The 19,893-nt window shown below is 38.8% G+C and overlaps 1 protein-coding gene across 1 annotated transcript in view; it reads right to left on the bottom strand.

Annotated features, from left to right (window-relative positions):
- Window positions 1-17,166: 17,166 nt before the first annotated feature.
- Window positions 17,167-19,893, bottom strand: part of MTX2 (metaxin 2) — a 47,869-nt gene continuing 45,142 nt past the window's right edge. The window contains exon 10 of the mRNA XM_072418382.1: window positions 17,167-19,458. Within this exon, the coding sequence (XP_072274483.1) occupies window positions 19,251-19,458 (208 nt within the window). The 3' untranslated portion in view covers window positions 17,167-19,250. The remainder of the gene's footprint in view (window positions 19,459-19,893) is intronic.

Genomic DNA, 19,893 nt, shown 5'->3' with positions numbered 1-19,893 from the left:
TATTTGTAATATTAAGCTGATGTGTATGGGGGAGGGGAGATAATACATAGGACAGAGGAAGGAAACACAGAGGAAGGATAATTGGAACACCAGTGAGTCTTATCAGGGCAGCGCATGGTTATTATCAGCCGCTCACAGCCATTGGTAAAGGTAGAAAATGCTTCTATATTAGAAGCAGCCCTGATTGTATTTCTGAGAACTCGCATTACTAATTGGAACACAAACATAGATGGTGATTTGCACTGTCTCTCCCTTCTCTATCATTCCCTTTCTATTGTTTCTATTATATTGGGATCATTTACATTCCTCCGTTGAATTATCAGGGTATTAGGATTTTTCTAGGTGCTCAGAAATGCATGAATCCCCCAGGCTGAATATGTGTATATCGGACGCTAATAGACTTAGTCCAGTATTTCTTGACTTTTTTTAACATGAGGAAACCTTTGAATTAACTAGGTCTTCAGATAGCCAAAATAAACCTTTAAAATAACCAGAGAGGCACAGGATATCGAGGGACAATAAATAACATGGGCCAGTCATTGATTGACTTTAGATGGCTTTACACCTTTCAATCCAATTGTACATATTCATTAAAGCAGAACTCTAGGCATTAAACCTACCAACCCTGTCCACCACCTCCTGAAGCCCACCTCTAACCAACCTCCCTGCCCAGGTGTTTTTTTTTATCTAAAAAACAAGAATCCATTGCATAATTTTCCCCTGCAGTCCTTTTTATATACCACCCTTGGACTGTCCTTTTTTAACATTCTTCATCCCCATAGTCTTCTATCAATCTGGTGACATTGTGGCATCATCCTATTCTTGCTCTGGCGATGGCAGGGATGGGTTTTTTTCAGGACTGAATGGCACTCTCAGTCCTGGAGTATTGTGAGCCCAACCTGAGTGACGGTGCACCCCTTGGGGCCGACAAGGTTGCAGAAATGCAACATGTAGTGTTGAGTTCTGATGTCATCATGCATGGACATAAGTCCCCAGTTAGGGGAGCCGCGGACCATGTCTCCCATATGGATCGCAGGCTCAGGGCAGTGGGCGGTTGTGTCTCTGGACTCTGGAGAGTGGGCCGGTTCTGGCATTATGACGTCACTCGGGGAAGTTTCTTTCCCTTTGAGTGAGACAGTACGAGCTCCAAAAGCTTGGGGACCACTGCTTGAAGGTGTATAAAAGAAGGTGGATATGAAAGATCACAATTGTATTAGACTTTTTTGGAGAAACAATAGTACTTCTTTCTGTGTGTTTTGTGTTTTATTAAAGCTAGGATTGCAACAATCTTATGCAACTTCACATGGGCTAGGTCTTCTTTGGTTCCAATAATTTATTTGATCTTATAGTGGCAGCATTCACAATTTACATGTTGTTCTTTTATTAATTTTCAATAGCACCTATTTCACACAGTCCCAAACACATCTGCCCTCACTGCATTTGCAATGCATATAAATAAAGAACAAATGAAACAGATATATTCGCTGGCCAAGTAACACATACTGAGGGTTCACTGAAATTGAATAGGCATATGTAACACAACACCTATCAAACAGCCAAAAATGTGTAAAGAACCCTTAATGATAAATAAGTTAGCTGGATCATAATTACATACAGTGATAATGCATTGGAACCTTCTGGTGGCCAAGTCAAGACACCTGCCCTAACAAGCATGCCCATAAAATATCTGAAGCACAGGCCAAGTCCTAATTGAGATAATTGATTTATCCAGTAATGCACAAACTTTGGGAAGATGGTCCAAGTTATAAGTGTGAATGGGCCTTTCATCCAAACATGGTGCAGCCCATTTCCATGGATTTGGCTTTGATTTGGGTAACCACGTTGGCCTCTACATTGCCCCATAAGCCAGTTTGATGCTCACCGGGTATAACAAATTACATTCTAACTATTGACCTAAGGTCACCATAACATGGCACTTACAAGTGTCTATGATCGACTCTAAGCAGCACTTAAAAAGAAGATTTGAAGTCATACTATGAATGTAAATATTTATAACAGGCTTTAGAATCATACATGTTGTAGATTGTAAAAGGAAAAACCACTCAAAGGCATGAAAAATGAGCTGGACTGAATTACATTGTGTGCGTTGACAAGTGTGTTTTGATACTGGGCCAGGACAGTTATATGAGCAATGTTTATTAAGAGCTTTTACAGAAATAAAATAAGTTATTTCAGAGATTTGTTTAGCATGACATCTATTTACGTTGCGTTTTGACTCAGTCCATTCTATTGTGACATTCATTTCTTCAGATCATTGCTGTAGTCGTGTTTTCAACACAATCTTTCACAATCTTTCAGGTATAAAATCTGTGTTATTGAAATGAGCCTGCCACCCAAACACTGCGGGGCAAATGCTGTTAGAGCAGAAGAAAAATCATTACAATGTTTGTGTTGGATTTCTGTTAAGTGTATAGCCTGACTATAAAGTACTTGAAGTTCCAACATTCCATGGAATAAGGGCTGTCTTCAGGAATCTGTTTATAAGCACTTATAATAAGGATAGAGGTGCACTTCAGTTAAATATTTTACATGTAGGAACACCACTTACCTAAGGAATGGTTCTAATTCTCATCCAGGGTGCCAGGCTAGTTGTACTTTCCATACTTGCTGTTTGTTTGCATACTACTATGAAATGTAATTGCATGTATTGTTATTGTGTATTTCTTGTGTTGCCGGGCCCCTTCATACTTACATCTGTGATTTGCTGTGCATTGTGTTAAGGCTGCATGTTCATCCTGAACAGCTCATCAACCAATAAATGAAGGATTCACCTGTACCTGTATTCTCAGCACCACAATATATGGAATGTTGTAAACATTTGTGAATGTTTGTTAACATCTACTACCACATATTGCCATCTTGCTTCTTCTCCGTGGCCCTCAGTGGTGTATGGATGTTCCCCTAGCTCTTCTCCATTAAGGTATACATTTTGTAGGTAGATACTGATTGTATCCCCCTTCTCTGGGAGTAAATAATGTGGGTCGCAATTTTTTATACAATGTTAAGTTTGGAATCACCCCCGAACTGAAATAATATATCAAGCTAGAGCGTATCCTGCTTTTTTGGAAGTTCAGGATTCCTGCTTGGATCCACCAGATTCTCCATCCTTGATTAAACCATCTTAGGTTCTGATGTGTTTATGTATATTATGTGATGGACTCTTCTTACACCCTTCTATGGTGATTCAATGCAACCTCTACCTCCACCATAACTGTATAGGTAAGTATCTAAGGTTGCCTCATCTTGTTCTCATTTTTAGTTTGTTTGTATGTTTGCTACATTTTCTATACCTATACATAAAACTTAAAAAAACTTTCAATAAGAACATTCTGAAAAGCAATAATCTATATCTGGCATTGAGTAGGTGCGGCCTTCCGTAGACCTAATACAACACCCCTATGCCCTCTCATTTCAGCGCAGTTTTATGTGGGTTTAAAATGTCTGTAGTACTGTAACAGTGCAATGTATTCCATTATGACTAAACCCCCTGTATTATGTTTGTTTTTGCAATTCCCAGTAAAACATGTGCTGCCAGCCTAACAGAAAACTGTTCTGACAACAAGACCAGGGTACCTTTGCACTTTATTCATTTCACCTTCTTTTTTTTTAAAGGCGTAAAAATTTTTTTAGGGAAAACAGGGGAGAGGTCATAGCCCTACAAAAGGATGTCACATTCTAAACAGACTGTGTTGGGGATAGGGCTGCACTTCAAATATAACAGCATATGCTTAAAGATATGCCAGAGTCATGAAAGCAGTCATTTACAATAGGCTTATGATTTAGTGTGATGGAGAGCCTGGTGTGTATGTACATGTAATTGTATTTTTATAGGATGAGCAGGGGTTCCTAATTAAAATAAAGGCCATAAATAAGTGCAGTAATAATTAGAGCATACTGTGAAATCTAATTCAATATACATGAAGATTGACAAAACAGTTGGAAACAAAAAAAGTACAATTCATAATAAATCGGGAGCAAGAGACAGCACATGGATAATTGTTTAACATCCTCACTTAGAATATTTCTCCATGTAGTGTCAGGAAAGCAAGGCAAAGCTGGTTCCTGACAATTGCTTTTACATTGTCAACGGTGTCTTATCCATGCAGAAAAAGAGCTCAAAAGTCCAAAAGACTATCCAAAGTGCACTCGTCCAAGTGAGCTACCGGTATGACCATCTTGTTTACTAGGGATCAACATGAATTAGGGGTTTTATTTACCCAATTCTTCAAAAGAATTTCTCCATTTTGGCCACATAAATTGGAGTCAATAGGAAAGTCAAAAACACCAAATAAAATAAGTAGTTTTTCTTTAAAGCAAATTTTGATTTAAAAAAAAAAACTATTTAAGTCTAATTGAAAGATCACACTTTGGCAATATTCATGAAACTATTCATTTTGATGCCAAATCATTTTTTTTAAATTCACTTCAACTATCCTTATTCTTTACCAGGGAGGTTAAAACCTATGGTTAGTTGCTATATAGTGATCCCTGTGTCATAGGCTTCTGGCTTTAGTCTTGTGCTCCATTATTGTTTCCTTGGCTCTGACACCAGCTGGTTTTCCAATTTCAGATTTCTCTCTTGGTTTGGTAACATTCTGGAGATTCCCAAAAGTAAATTTGTCATATTAAAATTACAGTGTTGACATTGTTGACCTCCTTCTGAAAAGTCTAGTTGCCTGACTGTCATGCTAATCCAATGGTTCAAGTACTTTCAGAGTTACTAACCTGGAAAAAGTGAACAAATTAATAAAAATTGGATTGAATTACCTGAGCACATGTTCTTGGTACTCAAATTATTAAAGCAAGAAGGTCAACATGACAGGCATCTACCATTTACCAAGGACAACGTCAGTATTAGCATTCTCCTGGTTTCTCTTGAAAGGTATTCCATGAATATACCCCAAGGTCTTCTTTATTTGACTTGGTACTCCTCCGCTAGTGATCTTGACCTGCTAATAATATATTTGTTTCTCTTCTTATATATAGTCTACAATGCAGCCAATTCCAACCCTTAATATGTAGGGCAAGGGATAATACCAGGCTTGTCTTACTGCATCAAGGAAGCCACTTCTATCTACACTGACCCAACAAACTAATTGAGATCCATAACAGTTCTTGTGTCTTATTGTTGATTCATTGGTACTAAGCACCTGGAGTATGTCAACCCACCCTATCTCTACAAGTCATTAGGGTATGCCTGGTGATCATTACTATTTGCAGACCGTGAAGGATTAGGGGAACTTGCCAGGGATGTATTTCCTATGTAAAGGACAAACATCTAAAAAAAGAAATTAGAGGGAACTGACATTGTTCTGCCCATCCAGGTTAGAGGACCATTGCTTTAAATATACTTAAACAGTTATCAAAGTCGGATAATAAAAATACACAAACTAGTGCACCTCTGTAATCATTAATACACCAATAAATGTTTTAAATGCCAGCAATGTAGGTACCAGATTTTGACCTGGAAATAGCCTTGTGCAGTCCTTGTACAATAATGCTGTAGTGTAAGAGGAAGAAGCAGCATAAGGAATCATCAGTTCGTAGGCTGACATGAATAACATCAATAGGAAAACCATTGAGTTTCTTCTCTTTTCACAGATCAGAGGTGGATCCAGGATGTCCTAGGCTCAGAAGCAGTTTGTTAAATGATGCTTGCATTTAGACTAAGGACACCTAGAGACAGAAAAAAGTACTGCAGGGTAAGTCTCTATATTAAAGCTAATCATTATAGCAAACACTGGTTTTGTTACTTTACAGTTTATTGGACTATTCATAATAATGTTATTTGGCTAGAGCTTTGCTGTGATGCCCTTTTTTGTGTCATTATATCTTGTGCATATGAGCTACCTGTATACTGTAATCTGTATACTGTATCAAGTGAAACCTGAGGGTTGTTTTTCCTAGATTCTTTATTCTGTCTCATAGATGTACAGTTGACATTGGTGTAAATGTTAGAGGAGGAAGAGATAGGGTTAAATCTGAAAATAAGTAGAATATGGGAATTTAGATGGCCTATATGCATATGGTATAACTTCTGCACCGTACATACTCCACATATTTAATACTTACAGTGTATTTGCCTACACATCAGACTACTTCATTTAATCTCCATTGTAAAATGTGCCCTCCCACAGTGATTCAATCTAAAAAAAAAAGAGAAACGAGAAAAAGAAAGCCTGCCATAAGGTAGTCAGGATCATAATGATTTATTAAATGATTTCTTCCCGAGTTTTCATGTAACACAAATTAATTACATCTTTTCCTTCTTCATCTCAGTGGCTGGGAAGATCTAGTGAAGGAGACACCAGCTTCAGGTGCAGTGATAGAGAGGAGACTGGAGTTGTCAGTAATTCCATTATCTTTATTTAGCTTTCCGTCACAGATAAATGAAATCAGGAATGGCATTGCATCGCACTAAATTTATTCTAAAAGCAAAAGAGGAAGGTACATTTATTTTATTATATTGCCTGGTAAAACAATTTAATTCTAAAAGAGTCATCACAGTTTATTTAAATAAGAAATTGTTTGCATTTTAAAAGCAAAACTGCCATCTACACACGATATATTAAAGAAAGAGAACCCAGAAAAATAAATGTTACTTTGACTGCCTGCTACAGCTGCAGAATTCTTTCTATACTCATATTTGTACAAGGGTGAGTATAGAAATCAGAAGGCCCCAGTCCTGATGGATGATTTGGGCCCCCAAAGCTATATGTAGAGTCCCTTGAAGTAGCTGCTGTGTGGCCATTTAAAAATATTTATTCATGCAGTAAATTGAAAAATAATTTGACCAGCCTTTTTGAAGATTTTATATATATTTGAATTCAAGTTGCATCTATTTTTCTGAGCTTTACTTCTGTTTGGGTTCCCAGTTCTGTGTACCTTCTATGTCCTTTATAAGGGGACCAATTGTCCCTGCTGGATTCCTTTTAATCCTATATTTCAGGGAATGCAACGTTAGATGTTGCAACCCAAACAATTAGACCAGAAGATGCAAAACCCCCATGTAGACAGGAACAAGGTCAACCAGGAAGTTTTAAAAAGAGACAACTTATGTAGGTATTTGCAAAAACCTCTAAGTGCCTACGCTTTTTATAACAATATGATTTAGCAGGGGGGCTGTTATTTTAGTTAGTAATTAGGTTACTGCATGGTCATACCCTGGCACTCAACTTAGCCCAGGTTGCGCACAACTAACCTAATATATTCTGCTACTTTTTTGACATTGATATGTGCAATTGCTGACATGACCATTTATAACTGAATATGGCATCAAAAAACTCTACCACCCTGATTGTAGAAAAATAAAAAATAAAAAAAAGTCAAACTGCCTTGGGTAAAAAGTCATTGTACATTGCTCCTATGTGCAGTACTGGCTACACAGCACACTGCCAGCTTCTGGTCAGTTATCAATATCTGTATACCTCGATCCACCATACACACGCCTTATTTCATGGATCACAATTGAATTTCTATTCTGTATTATGACATCTAATGTGGGACAGATTTGCTGTTACAGTTAAAGTCAACAAACTGATGTGGCTGAAAGATTTCATCAGTATCTGAAATAGTTAGCTTGTGCCGTTTCACAGGCTGAGGTCATATGTGCCCAGGAAACCTTGTTGGCACCGATGAATCATATTTCAGAATTATCAACTCCACTGATAGCATAGATCTTGTTGATTTATGACAGATGATCACAAAATGACATATTTACTGGAGGCTTAACATCACACACAAAGTGTTTTGGAAGATAAGGCCTACCATTGCACATTGCTTGTGACTTGTTTTCATACAGGACTTATTTCATCATTTCAATATAAAAATAGGAATGGCCTTGAAGTCAGGAAGATAGTCATCAGATATACAGATCTACAAGAGATAAAACCAGAGATATTTATCACACCGGACAGTGATGTTTATGGATGTAGCTACCAGGAAAACTGAGTCTATAGAGCTGTGCAGAATGGAACAACACACAGCTATCAGTCAGAGCCATTTCATTAGGATTGCATGAAGCTACCAGTTTTAATGTGATTGAACCGCCAATTTACTGGGTCAGTGTACTGTATGCTTTCAGTGCTTCTTTAAAATTACCTGCATACAATGCAGATATTGGCTTTGGGCAGACACCTGCAGTTTAAAATGATAGCGCCTACTTTAATCTTTTATTGTACTGTAATTTAAAAACTTACTCAACTTTTGTTCCTCCTCTTTTGCTTGTTTCTCCATCTGATGTTGTGCATCTGATGCTGCTAATCTCTTGAAGTTTAGCTTTAGTCACTTTCTGCCTGTGCAGCTACTCTATTGGCATTTTAGTACTTAGGACTGGGCTACTGAGAACAGTAAACCATGTCTATTCAACTAGCACTGGCACAGAAAGTCTACGCTCTGCATGTGCCAGTGCCATTTACTCAGTGGACTGAAAACATCCCTATGTAATGTACAGCGCTGTGTAATATGTTGGCACTATATAAAAACTGTTTAATAATAATAAATACCATGAGTACAGGGAGTCAGGAACCCAGCCTCTGAAGGGACGTCATCATGGAGCTTGAACCTCATATACAATAATGAATAGAGCTACCTTTAGAAGATTTGAGGAGGTAGGTGACCCTGCTGTTATGGAATTTCATCTCATTTAGCCAGTGAGACAATCAATCAGGTGTGACCATGTGACACCAAAAGTACAAGAAACAATAGATGCAAGACTACATTTTGCACTTTCTCTGCATTACAGGGGATACCATGTGTCCATATGAGGATATAGGACGAGAAGGAACAGAGAGTAGGTGGTCAGAAATGTAAAGCTTTGTACACACTAATATTATATATATATATATATATATATATATTATTTATATATATTATTATTTATATAGCACCAACATATTACGCAGCGCTTTACAAAGTTCATAGTCATGTCACTAGCTGCCCCTCAACTAGGCTCACAATCTAATGTCCCTACCATAGTCATATGTCTTTAATACAGCCTAAGGCCAATATTTTTTTGGGGTGAAGCCAATTACCCTAACTCCATGTCAGATAGTCTTTGCCCAGGACAAACAGTCATTCTCATCTGAGATGTGTACAGCAGTCCCCAGACTTCATTCATCAATTTGCTACTAACAGTTGATAAACGGTCAATCAGGAACAACTGCTGTTTACTCCTGTGGAAGAGAGTACAAGGGGGTTTGCTTGCTTGCCTTTCCCTCCTCCTCTTCCCTTCATAGAACAGAGTGGTGTTGTTTGTACAAAACTTGTTCACTCATCTGTTCCTAAAAATGGTTACAAAAGATCATTTCCAGCAACAATTTTCTTTTCCATCAGACATTTGGAAGTCTGTTAGAAGGAAACTAAAGACATGAGAGGTCAGATGGCTGTGCAGCTATACAATGGATGTTTGATTTCAAAAGTGAATTTCTAAAGGCAATTTTTATAGTTTACTTATCATTATGATTGCCTGAAGAATTTGTCTTGGTGAATGTTAGCTTTAGTTGGACTTTAAATAACCCCCTTGTGTATTTGAGTCAACTTATTGACAGACATTTTCCTACCTAGCCATATGTGCCAAGGTGTCCTCATCCCCCTAGGGCAGAGGTAGGCAAACTCAGGCCTTTAGGCCAGATACGACTTAGCCAGTATTCCAGTCCGTCCTAACTCCCCCCTAGGTATTTATTGTTGGATCCGGCCTAATTGACTTACCACGTTATCACGTGTTCCCGCAATATCATCGAGATCATCGAATTCCCGCACAGTAACCCCAATTACTATGCCTAAAGAGCAGAAACAATGTGCAGCTACCAGTCTCCGGAGGGTTGACCTCTGATGTCGTGTCCTCAACCCTGAATTAGCTAACAAATTATTTTTGGTCCAACACGGCAACAAAGCCCTGTGTTTAGTGTGCAATGACACCAACAGCACCTTCAAGCGGTCGAATCTCAAGAGGCATTTTGATGCCAAGCACGCGCACACGTACAGGGACTACACCGCGAATGAGCGGAAGACTGAGGCTGCTCGCTTGAAGTCACGGTTGGAAAAAACCTTTCCTTGGACACCTTGTTTCTACTGGCCTAGTGTGCCTTCTTGACCTCCTGAAATGGCCTAGTAGTCCAAAAGTTTTTACTGTATCCCATCCCAGGTTTTGTTTTGGGTAATTATCCCTCCCCAGACAAACCAACAGCCGGGTTCCACCATAAGATAGGAAGTCCAACGAGAAACAAAAAGCAATAGAAGTTGAGGAGAAACAAAATGAGAAACATAAAAATGTGGTGAAGGTATTTCTAAGATGTTTAGGTCTTTGCTTATCATTGTGAGACAGCAGTGAGAAATAAGAAAATGAAAAGGTGTCACTCATTCTTTAATATGCTATCTGTTGACCTTTCCTTCTCTGCTTGCACTAATAGTTCCATCGGCACTCACCGTTCTGTAATAAAACACACAGATTGCCATTTCTTGTTAGCTAAAGTGCCATCTCCTTATTAAGCTTCTGTCCAAGAAGGCATCATATAAATCAATGTGGGTTATGGCTATGATGTCTTATGAAAGAAGCTCTTCTTTATTCTTGTATTAAGGAACAGAAAAACATTTATAAGTATGTGAATTCAATTCCTAGTGACATAGAGCTACTTTTCTCAAGGTGCAGGTACCAGCTTTAAAGCAGCACTATAGTTACACATTGAACATTTGTAGTCAGGTAGGATTTTTATTGCAGAAGGGACAGGTGATGATTGTTATCTTATTAAAAAAAGAAGCTCAGTATATAATCCTGGGTTGTGCTAGGTATCCTGGCATCTCCCAGGACTTCCAGGATGAAACAAACTCCCTGGAGCTTGCAAAGGAGGTACGTCACCCTGGCCCGGGGAAGCAGGATGGCTGAAGGTCAGAAATCAAGAGCATAGATGGAAGAAGATGGAGGCGCCCCTAACAGTATGGGGACAGGTGAGCAGGGGTGTAATAGGGTGGGATTGGGTGGGAACGCCGTGCCTTTACTTTTTTGGGGAATGGGCACATATTCCCACACTTATTTTGCAAAGATTTCTTTGGTGGTCAGCAGCTCCATAGACGCGTTTGATTTCTATTGTTGGAAAGGATCTTTCATGATCCTTTCCAATGACAAATGACTGAAAGATGCATGTATGAGTGCTATACATACTGAGCTGTTCTGTTCTATGGGGAGGGGAGGGGGTAGAACGAGCGAGTGGCACTCTGCTGAGCTCTCACTTGTTTTACGATCGTTCGTGGATCCGCCAGGATGAATACACAAACAACGTCTTAGGAGCACTGTACACAGGCTAGATTCTCATCCTATACTAGCCCTGAAGTGATAATTGGATGAGAATCATCTGACATGTGTATGTAGCCTTAGATCCCATTCAACAGGTTAACACAGCTCCATAGTCATTAACACCTCATTAAATGTAAATACAAGCAGTTCAGGTACCTAATTTTGATTGGATAGGGGCCTCTTTTTGGCTTCCGTACAACAGATATCAGGCAGGGAGGGAAAGGTAAAGAGAGCATTGATGGAGAGATGAGGGTTTCTGTTTATTGTTTTATTTTACCTAATCTAGTCACATGTTGGAAGGGACAAAATACCTAGGTCTTCTGCCCGGAAAAGGCTGTAAATCCTAGAAATGGAGAGTCAGAAATTCAAATAGGTAAGGGGCCTCTATTTATGTATTTCATTTCTATGTTTTTTTCTGGTTGCCTGGAGTTCAGCTACAACACAGATCTCCCTACAAGTGGGACACTTAACATGCAGGGCAATCCCCTCTGCCATGTTTTATCACTACCTTCCCTTTAACTTGGATGGCCATTAAATATAATAAAACCCAATGTGTATCCAAAGCCCTTAAGCCTAAATGTAAAATTTAGACCACAAAAGGGATTTACAGAAATGATGTGAAATGGCAGTGGCGCGGTTCATATTGTAAACTGACAGACTCCTATTACTGCACGGACAATACCCAGGCATATGTCAAATGATTTGCAAATAATTTATGTCACCTTATCTTCCATGATTGTTTTTGCAGAGGACATAAACTGTGTCACTAATATTAAATTGTGTCTGTTGGAAAGTGCCGAGCTCAGCTTTTCCCCCCTCGCCGAAGATGTAGAGCCATCTGCGGAGACGCACTTGCATATGGCCCATCATTTGTCCGACATCTTACACAATGTGAAGGTTTTTACTTGAAATGCCAACCTATGTGGCAGATGATGTATGTGTTTCCTCAGCCCCGTGATTACCAGCGCAGAGCTGTCTTGCAGTGCTCCTCACCTCATCAGTTCCACAAGCTGCACTCGGAGGTGCGTGAAGCATTTGCTGCAAGATGGCTTCTGACATGCAGCAAGAAAATAGCATTCCAGTGTGAATATTCGACTGGAGCTGCCGAAAAGATTAGGGTCATGCTCTAACCTGCAGGAATTAGTATGGGTAATGATTTCATAATGAAAAAAATATAGATTTAAAGAAAAAAAAAGAAACAAAACACATTTAAAGAGTGGAGGATAGGAATTCGAGTATTAACCCCCAAGTTCACTGTCATATTGAAATATCTAATAAATTAGCAATGAGGAGGCCAGCAGGGTCCAATCTCTTGTTACCATAGCAGCTCTTACCAGATAAATAATATTTTTTTTCCCCATAGAATATATTCATTGTTGACATGTTCAGATGGTCCTAAAGCTGATCTTCTTGCAGATACAAAAGGCAGTCAATAATATTATGTATTTGTAAATAATGATGGCAGTTTATTACAGCCAGTAGACATTACTGCAGCACAATGTTTCTCAACAAAAATACAGAAACCCTTGAAATAACTTTCAGGTCTTTAGGGAACATCTGCTATAATTTCTATATCCACAGCTCGTAGTATACTGGTTTAGTAGTCATTGAGAAGAATGCCTCTTACATTGCTGACTAGTAGTAAAGCTGACATCCTTACAGATAGCCAAAATGATGATTCGTGTCAGAGGTAACTGGCCTGAGAGTCACAAACTGCTCATTGCTCAAGGAACCCTGATTGGGAAACACAGATCTACATTTCCTCCATATATTTGCATACTGGTATCACCTGCACACCAGGAAACTGGAAGGAGTGGCAACAGTCTGGGACAATCAGGCTAGTTTGCATTGCTCAGTGCTATATATCCAATACTAGGAAAAAGAAGGTCAGGGTGGCGGTACACTTCTATTATCCTGTCAGAGGGTTGGGGAAGGCAGTGTGCAAGTTGTACAGATTATGTTAGGTGGAAATCCGAGATCACAAACCTGGCATATACTGTCTGGCAGGGGAGCCAAAATCACAAGAGTAACCTAAAAGATTACAAATCATTTGTAGGAAAATTCTTTACATGAATTTGAAATAGATATGTGCCTGGAATCATAGCTTTAGAGATGGCTGCCTGGCCGTTTCTGGTCTCAATATTTTCTACATCATAGACCTGGCCAATGCATGGAGCTAAGACAGTCAAAGGGAAATCAGAACTCCGAATTTGCATACTTCCAGATCAGTGACTTCAAGGGAAAGTACTTGAAAACATAATAATAATGAACCCCAAAAATTAACTTCTATAATTTCATTCCTTTTGGTCTGTTAAAGCAGAACTAAACTGAAAAACACTAAGCATGTATACTAGATCTGAGCAGACTTATCATTACATTTTTTTACTCATATAAAAGGGTGGCTAACCTCTTTTTTTTAAAGTTTTATTTTTTTGAGGTGGACCCCTCCACAGCCTACATACATCACATATCCCCGGAGGCTTCATGCTGCTCCTTCTGTGCATGCCCAAAATCAGGCATACACCATGATGGGCTTATCTGCAATGTAAAAAAAAAAAATGCAGATCTCACACGTGGGCAGTAAGATTGGTCTTTTTACATTTTTAGGAAGATACATCACTCAATCTCGAGCCTGCACAATGCAAGATCCAATAATGTGAGCAGAACCTGGTAGAAGAAGAAGATGGCCACACCTGCTGTCCCATCTGCGCCCGAAAGAAGCCAGGACCTTCTGAACTCGGATTGTGGAGGGATCGAGGGATTTTCTAAAGTAAAGGTGGTATTGTTTTTTGTATGTTCTCTGCTTTTGGATACATCTTTTTAAAAAATAATTATTTACAATGTTCCTGCCTTGTATAAAGGCAGAAAAATGGCCAAATAATCATCCTCATATGTATTTGGCCCAACAAATTGCACACAATACAGATGTACCCACTGATATAACCCAATGAAAAATATGAATATACTAAGGTTACAAGGAGGTGGCAAGCAAAGAAATGTTTATTTCCTGAAGTAGCATATAAAGTTCACAGCACCAGAAAATATTGCTTCACTTCTATCTGAATGACCATCTCCATTAAAATTGACCTCACAAGATAACCTACTCGTAATTAGGTGAAGAAGCAGCCAGGGCAGGATGGGACTTGTAGTTTGTTGACACATGAAGGGCCACAAGCTATGTCCTGATAAACATTTTAAAGGAAACACTATGAATAGAATTGTATAGCCATCTATTAATCAAATTTAAAGGTTCTAAGTAGTGATTAGACGCTTTGCTTCATTCTGTACCTCTGGCCTGCTGCCCTGCTAGCACCAAATAATATTTTTCACTCAGCATGTGATAAATAACAACTTCAGTCATGATTAATACCGCAAATTTCTCAACCTGACTAATGTAGAAAACTTAGAAACCTGCAGAAACGTGTGATAATTGTGAGAGCCGGGGGAGCCATGTGCTGCTTTTAAGGAAGGAAATCCACGGGAAATGAAGCATCTTTTAGCTATCCAGCTGATCCTAAGAGGCCTCATTAAGCTCATCCCAGCTCACCATTTGTATCTTGGCGGTAATCTGTTCTCCACATAGCCGGGCTTTAACTGTCTGCAAGAACACTTTGTCCTTTGCCAACATGGCAGCTAAGTGCTCTTTGATAAACTTTTCAGATCAAATGTAAATATGTTAATACATGGTTATCATGGGTAATTTACAAATTTTAGTTGTTCCGAATCAAACAACATGCACATCCAGTGTATGTTGAAAGATTTTCTCAATCACATGCCTAGAATACAGGATTTGTTGCAGGTCAGGTGCCCATACACAGAGTACTGTATGAGCTGCAGGTCAGATGCCCTTACACAGAGTACTGTATGAGCTCCAGGTCAGGTGCCCATAGGCAGAGTACTGGATGAGCTGCAGGTCAGGTGCCCATACGCAGAGTACTGGATGAGCTGCAGGACAGGTGCCCATACGCAGAGTACTGGATGAGGTGCAGGACAGGTGCCCATACATAGATTACTGGATGAGCTGCAGGTCACGCGCCCCTACACAGATTACTGGATGAGCTGCAGACCAGGTGCCCATACACAGAGTACTGGATGAGGTGCAGGTCAGGTGCCCATACACAGATTACTGGATGAGCTGCAGGTCAGGTGCCCATACACAGCACTCAGTCCCATCTTGGCCAGGATACTATCTGCATGGAGTTTGCTGGTTCTCCTCCAGGTACTCCAATTTCCTCACACATCCCAAAAACATTCAAGTAGGTTAATTGGATTCTCCCTAAAATTGACCTTAGACTGTGGTAATGACATATGACTATAATAGGGACATTTGATTGTGAGCCCTTTAGAGGGACAGCTAGTGACATGGCCATGGACCTTGTACAGCGCTGCGTAATATGTCGGCACTATATAAAATACTGTATAGTAATAATAATACGCAGAGTACTGGATGTGCTGCATGTCATGTGACCATACACAAAGTATTGCATGAGCTGCAGGTCATGTGCCCATACACAAAGTACTGGATAAACTCTGCAGGTCAGCTGCAGCTGTAGACTGTCCTGTTAAAATTGCTAACTATATGTAGTTATAAATACTAAGTAACAATCAACAGCAAATAATTGGAGACCTGTGCAATCAAATGAGATTCATTGCTGCTACATGCTAAAGGTGTATCTTACACCACTGAGAGCCATTTGTTATATTTGCACAGTAATCATTATTCTATAGTGATTCCAATGGTGGCAATGAACAGCTAAAAACTGCCCATTAAACTATCCTCATTCAGCAAATCCGGTTATTTTTCTCACTTGCTGAAAAGTTGGATCTATTGCACATTTGACCTTACAATTGACATCTGTGGATTTCAGCTACGTACGTGTGTGTGTGTGTGTGTGTGTGTGTGTGTGTGTGTGTGTGTGTGTGTGTGTGTGTGTGTAAGGTTTCTGTTTTTACATTTATCTTTTAAAGAGTGTTGATTTAGTTTTCAGCACAGCTCTATTACCAGATAAACCTATTTAATGTCTGTGCCAAGTGTTTAATCAGCACATTGATCTAACACCTCTTTATTTTCCAGGAACAGGCAACAGATAAGAATATTCAACAATAGTGTCTACTTATAACGGTAGTCACCTCCTAGGTCAAAAGGTAAGCTACTTTTGACCTGCAGGACACAGATACGCTTCAAGTAACTGACCTCTGCATACTCCGAAGAAGAAGGAATGTTTATCAATATCTATTCAGCCTTGAGCTAGCCATACAAGAATTGACTTCAATTAGATTGACTTCAGAATGTCGATCAAACATCAATCGATTGTACTACCACACACCACAATCGGTACACAGACAATTCTTTGATATTGATTTTTAGTAACTAATCAAAATACAATATAGCCACTATAATTTTATTAGAATTTTACTCTATTAATCTCTCTGCTAACGATGGGAAGTATATGTGTCCCTATTTAATGTACAGCACTGCGTAATATGTTGGCCCAATATAAATCCTGTTTATTAATAACAATAATATTAATATGTGTGCATGCTCCAAAACTTAATTAATGAAAATAGATTGACGAGTGCCAGAAGCCATGAGAAATTTGTATGATTAACTGCAGTTAGCTGTCACTCCCTTACCTCCACAAAAAATGGAACAAGTACAATAGTTCACAGGTACATCTGCTTTTATAATATCCAATATTTGGTGTTGTTACTATCCACAATTCATTTACTAATAATCTAAAATGTTGGTCAAACGTGTTTTTGGCCAAATAATGTGATTATGGCTTTATATGTATATCTTTGGTATACCACTTAAGTCAAACATACAGATAAGATAGCAAAAAAACAGACAACCATCCAATAATTAAGGTAAGTTTATTTTGTTTAAACAAATCAAAAGAAGGATTATGTTGGAGATAGAATGTTTTTGATTTTTTTTACAGGTCATGAAGGAAACCTATCATGGCTGAGTTTGCGGACCTCCAGAAAGGACTGTCTGGTTGTCACAAACCTGAAACAGACATGCAGCAAATGAAATCAAAACGCCTGACCTGCATGCTTGTTCCATGTCATTGACAGAGGAGAGTCAGACAACAGCATTTTTAGAAGTAAATTATTTCTCTTATAACAGGTTACCTTTAAAGTGCAATTCTAGGCAAACAAAATCAGTGAACTACTAATGCTTGGTGTAAGTGTGCAGAAAGTCCACTGCATTTACCAGATCTTCCATGTGCTTGACTTTTCTCCATTAAATTATACTTTTAAGGCATTTGTAAATGTAGTTAATGGCTGTGAAAAATGTCAAATTACTGTGTTTTGAAACATCCAGCTATCTGAATGTTAGAGAATGCAAGGGATCAACAATAGGAAGGGGGGGGTTAGGAACGGATCTCATGCATTACAATCAGATGAGAAAAAACGGTACCCAGATCATAATATCATAATAAAGGAAGCAGGAGGGTTGATTGGTGACATCTGCCCTTGAACATCTAAGCATAACAATCTCACACTCTTCCTGTCCCTGGGTGGCTACACTCACTTCCTAATTGTGTTTATGGAAGGTGCCAAGATTGCATACAGACTGGAGTTACCTGTATGCTTTGTTCATCTCGAATACATGGACGGATAAAAAGAAAGATGGTTGGCTTTTTTGGCTCATGAGAAGTAATTTTCTGTACTTGCCGTAAATGTTCTTAGCTTGAAATAGAAAATGTATGCACCTACTACATATAAAGGGCTGGTGATTAATAGTAGGGCAATAGCCACTACTGAACACATATGAATAAAGGGTACTGCTTTCTGGTAGGGTTTTCTTTATCTTTTAACAATATTCTCTAACTTCCAAAACACTAATGTCCTTTTATTTGTTATTTCTAAGCCCATGTACACAAGTTTATTACTGTCCAATGACAGATAAATGAATGAGAGCTGTACACACAGCACTGTTCTGTTGGAGGGGAGGATGAGCGAGTTTCATCCTGCTATGCTCTCCTCCATAGGAGTGAATAGCAGTCACTCCCAACAGTTGTCATCAATCTGCTGTAGAGGCCTAATTAAAGACATTTGGGCACCGCTGTATACATGCCAGAAGTTTGCATGAGACAAGTACACAGAAGAGGAACTGTCCTCGTGAACTTTTAAGAGCTCATTGGATTTCTGGAATTACCAACAGGTATTTTCTGTGCTTTCAGTATATATATTCTTTTTGCCCAAACAAACCATATATATATATATATATATATATATATATATATATATATAATTATATACAGAGATTCTCACCACATTGACTAAGTTGGGTGATAATGATCTGTTGACACAAAAGGTAGGAGACTGATAGACAAAAAAGGTCTGACACAAACCTCTCCAAAAGATGTAAAAAAATAAACAACCATTTTTTTTTTTGTTTCAAGGAATTAGCGTAAGCAATAATATTAATTTTAATACAAACTCAACAAGAAAAAAAAAAGAGAATCTGGTTACTTAACTGGATTAACTTTACTCTCTCATCTTTGGAATGCTAATCTGTTACAGGGGATAATCACCTTGTAAACACACAGATTTTCTGAGTTCACCCTTGTTAAACCCAAAAAAAAAACAGTAGTTTAACTAGCCCTGCTGCATCATGTAACTAGCATTTGGGGACTGTAATCCCTGGGCTGTAATGCAAATGAGCTGTCCTTTGTTCTTCTGTGGTCACTGTTTGCTACATCTGTATAGGTCTTGGTCAGAGGCTTGGGGTAAGATCAAAAAGAAGGAAATGTACTCTTCATTCAGTTGTCTCAAATTTATTATGATGCAGATACAGTCTAGTTCCAAGGGTGCTTTGTTTGCCATGTGAAGGGCCAGTCCCTGTATGCACATAGTAAACTCTAGAAAACATAGAGATATCATGATTCTCATTCCCATACCAAACCCACCCAAAAAGATAACAGAAACCCTATGGCAGTGCTGGACCTTTGGACAATCGCATAGAAGAGCCAGTACTGTCCCTGTCATGGTCTTCAAAATAGCTTTGCTCGATTCTTCGGCAGAAAGCAATCAGGTTGCTGTAATTCTTGACTTTTTCACGGAGTTCATCGTTAGTCAGCTGAGTGGTGAGGATTGTGAACAGATGTCCGAATACAAGAGCATCCAGCTCAGTGGGTCTAAAGGAATAGACAAGAAACAGATCAGTGCAATGTTCAAGGCAAAAACCATCTGTGACTTCTATTAATGAGTCTAAAACACGTAACATAAATTCTGCAAATGTTTCCAAACAGATTAACTCCTTTCATGGAGAAGGGCTCGCCACTGATTAATGTGGCAAAAAAATACAAAAAAAAAATGCTGGGATGGAAGAGTTAGAATCATCTAGATGATCATCTATGGATGTCTTTATTGTAGTATCCATTAGGATTACAGGATGATGGAGTATCCAATTCTTATTGTCTACGAAGATATAAAGTTAATTGCAGGTTGATCCTTTTTGGTGCATATGGACTTAGCCAGGGGAACATGACTGGACAGGTAGAAAATCTAAAAATCTTGACTTGATTGCTAAAGTTTCCTTCATTAAGCTTGACCTTGTTGTTAGGGGCGCA

Source organism: Pyxicephalus adspersus, chromosome 7 (assembly GCF_032062135.1).
Source record: "Pyxicephalus adspersus chromosome 7, UCB_Pads_2.0, whole genome shotgun sequence".
NCBI lineage: Eukaryota > Metazoa > Chordata > Amphibia > Anura > Pyxicephalidae > Pyxicephalus > Pyxicephalus adspersus.
The sequence above is the reverse complement of the archived record's forward strand: the minus strand, read 5'-3'. Positions and strand labels throughout refer to the sequence as shown.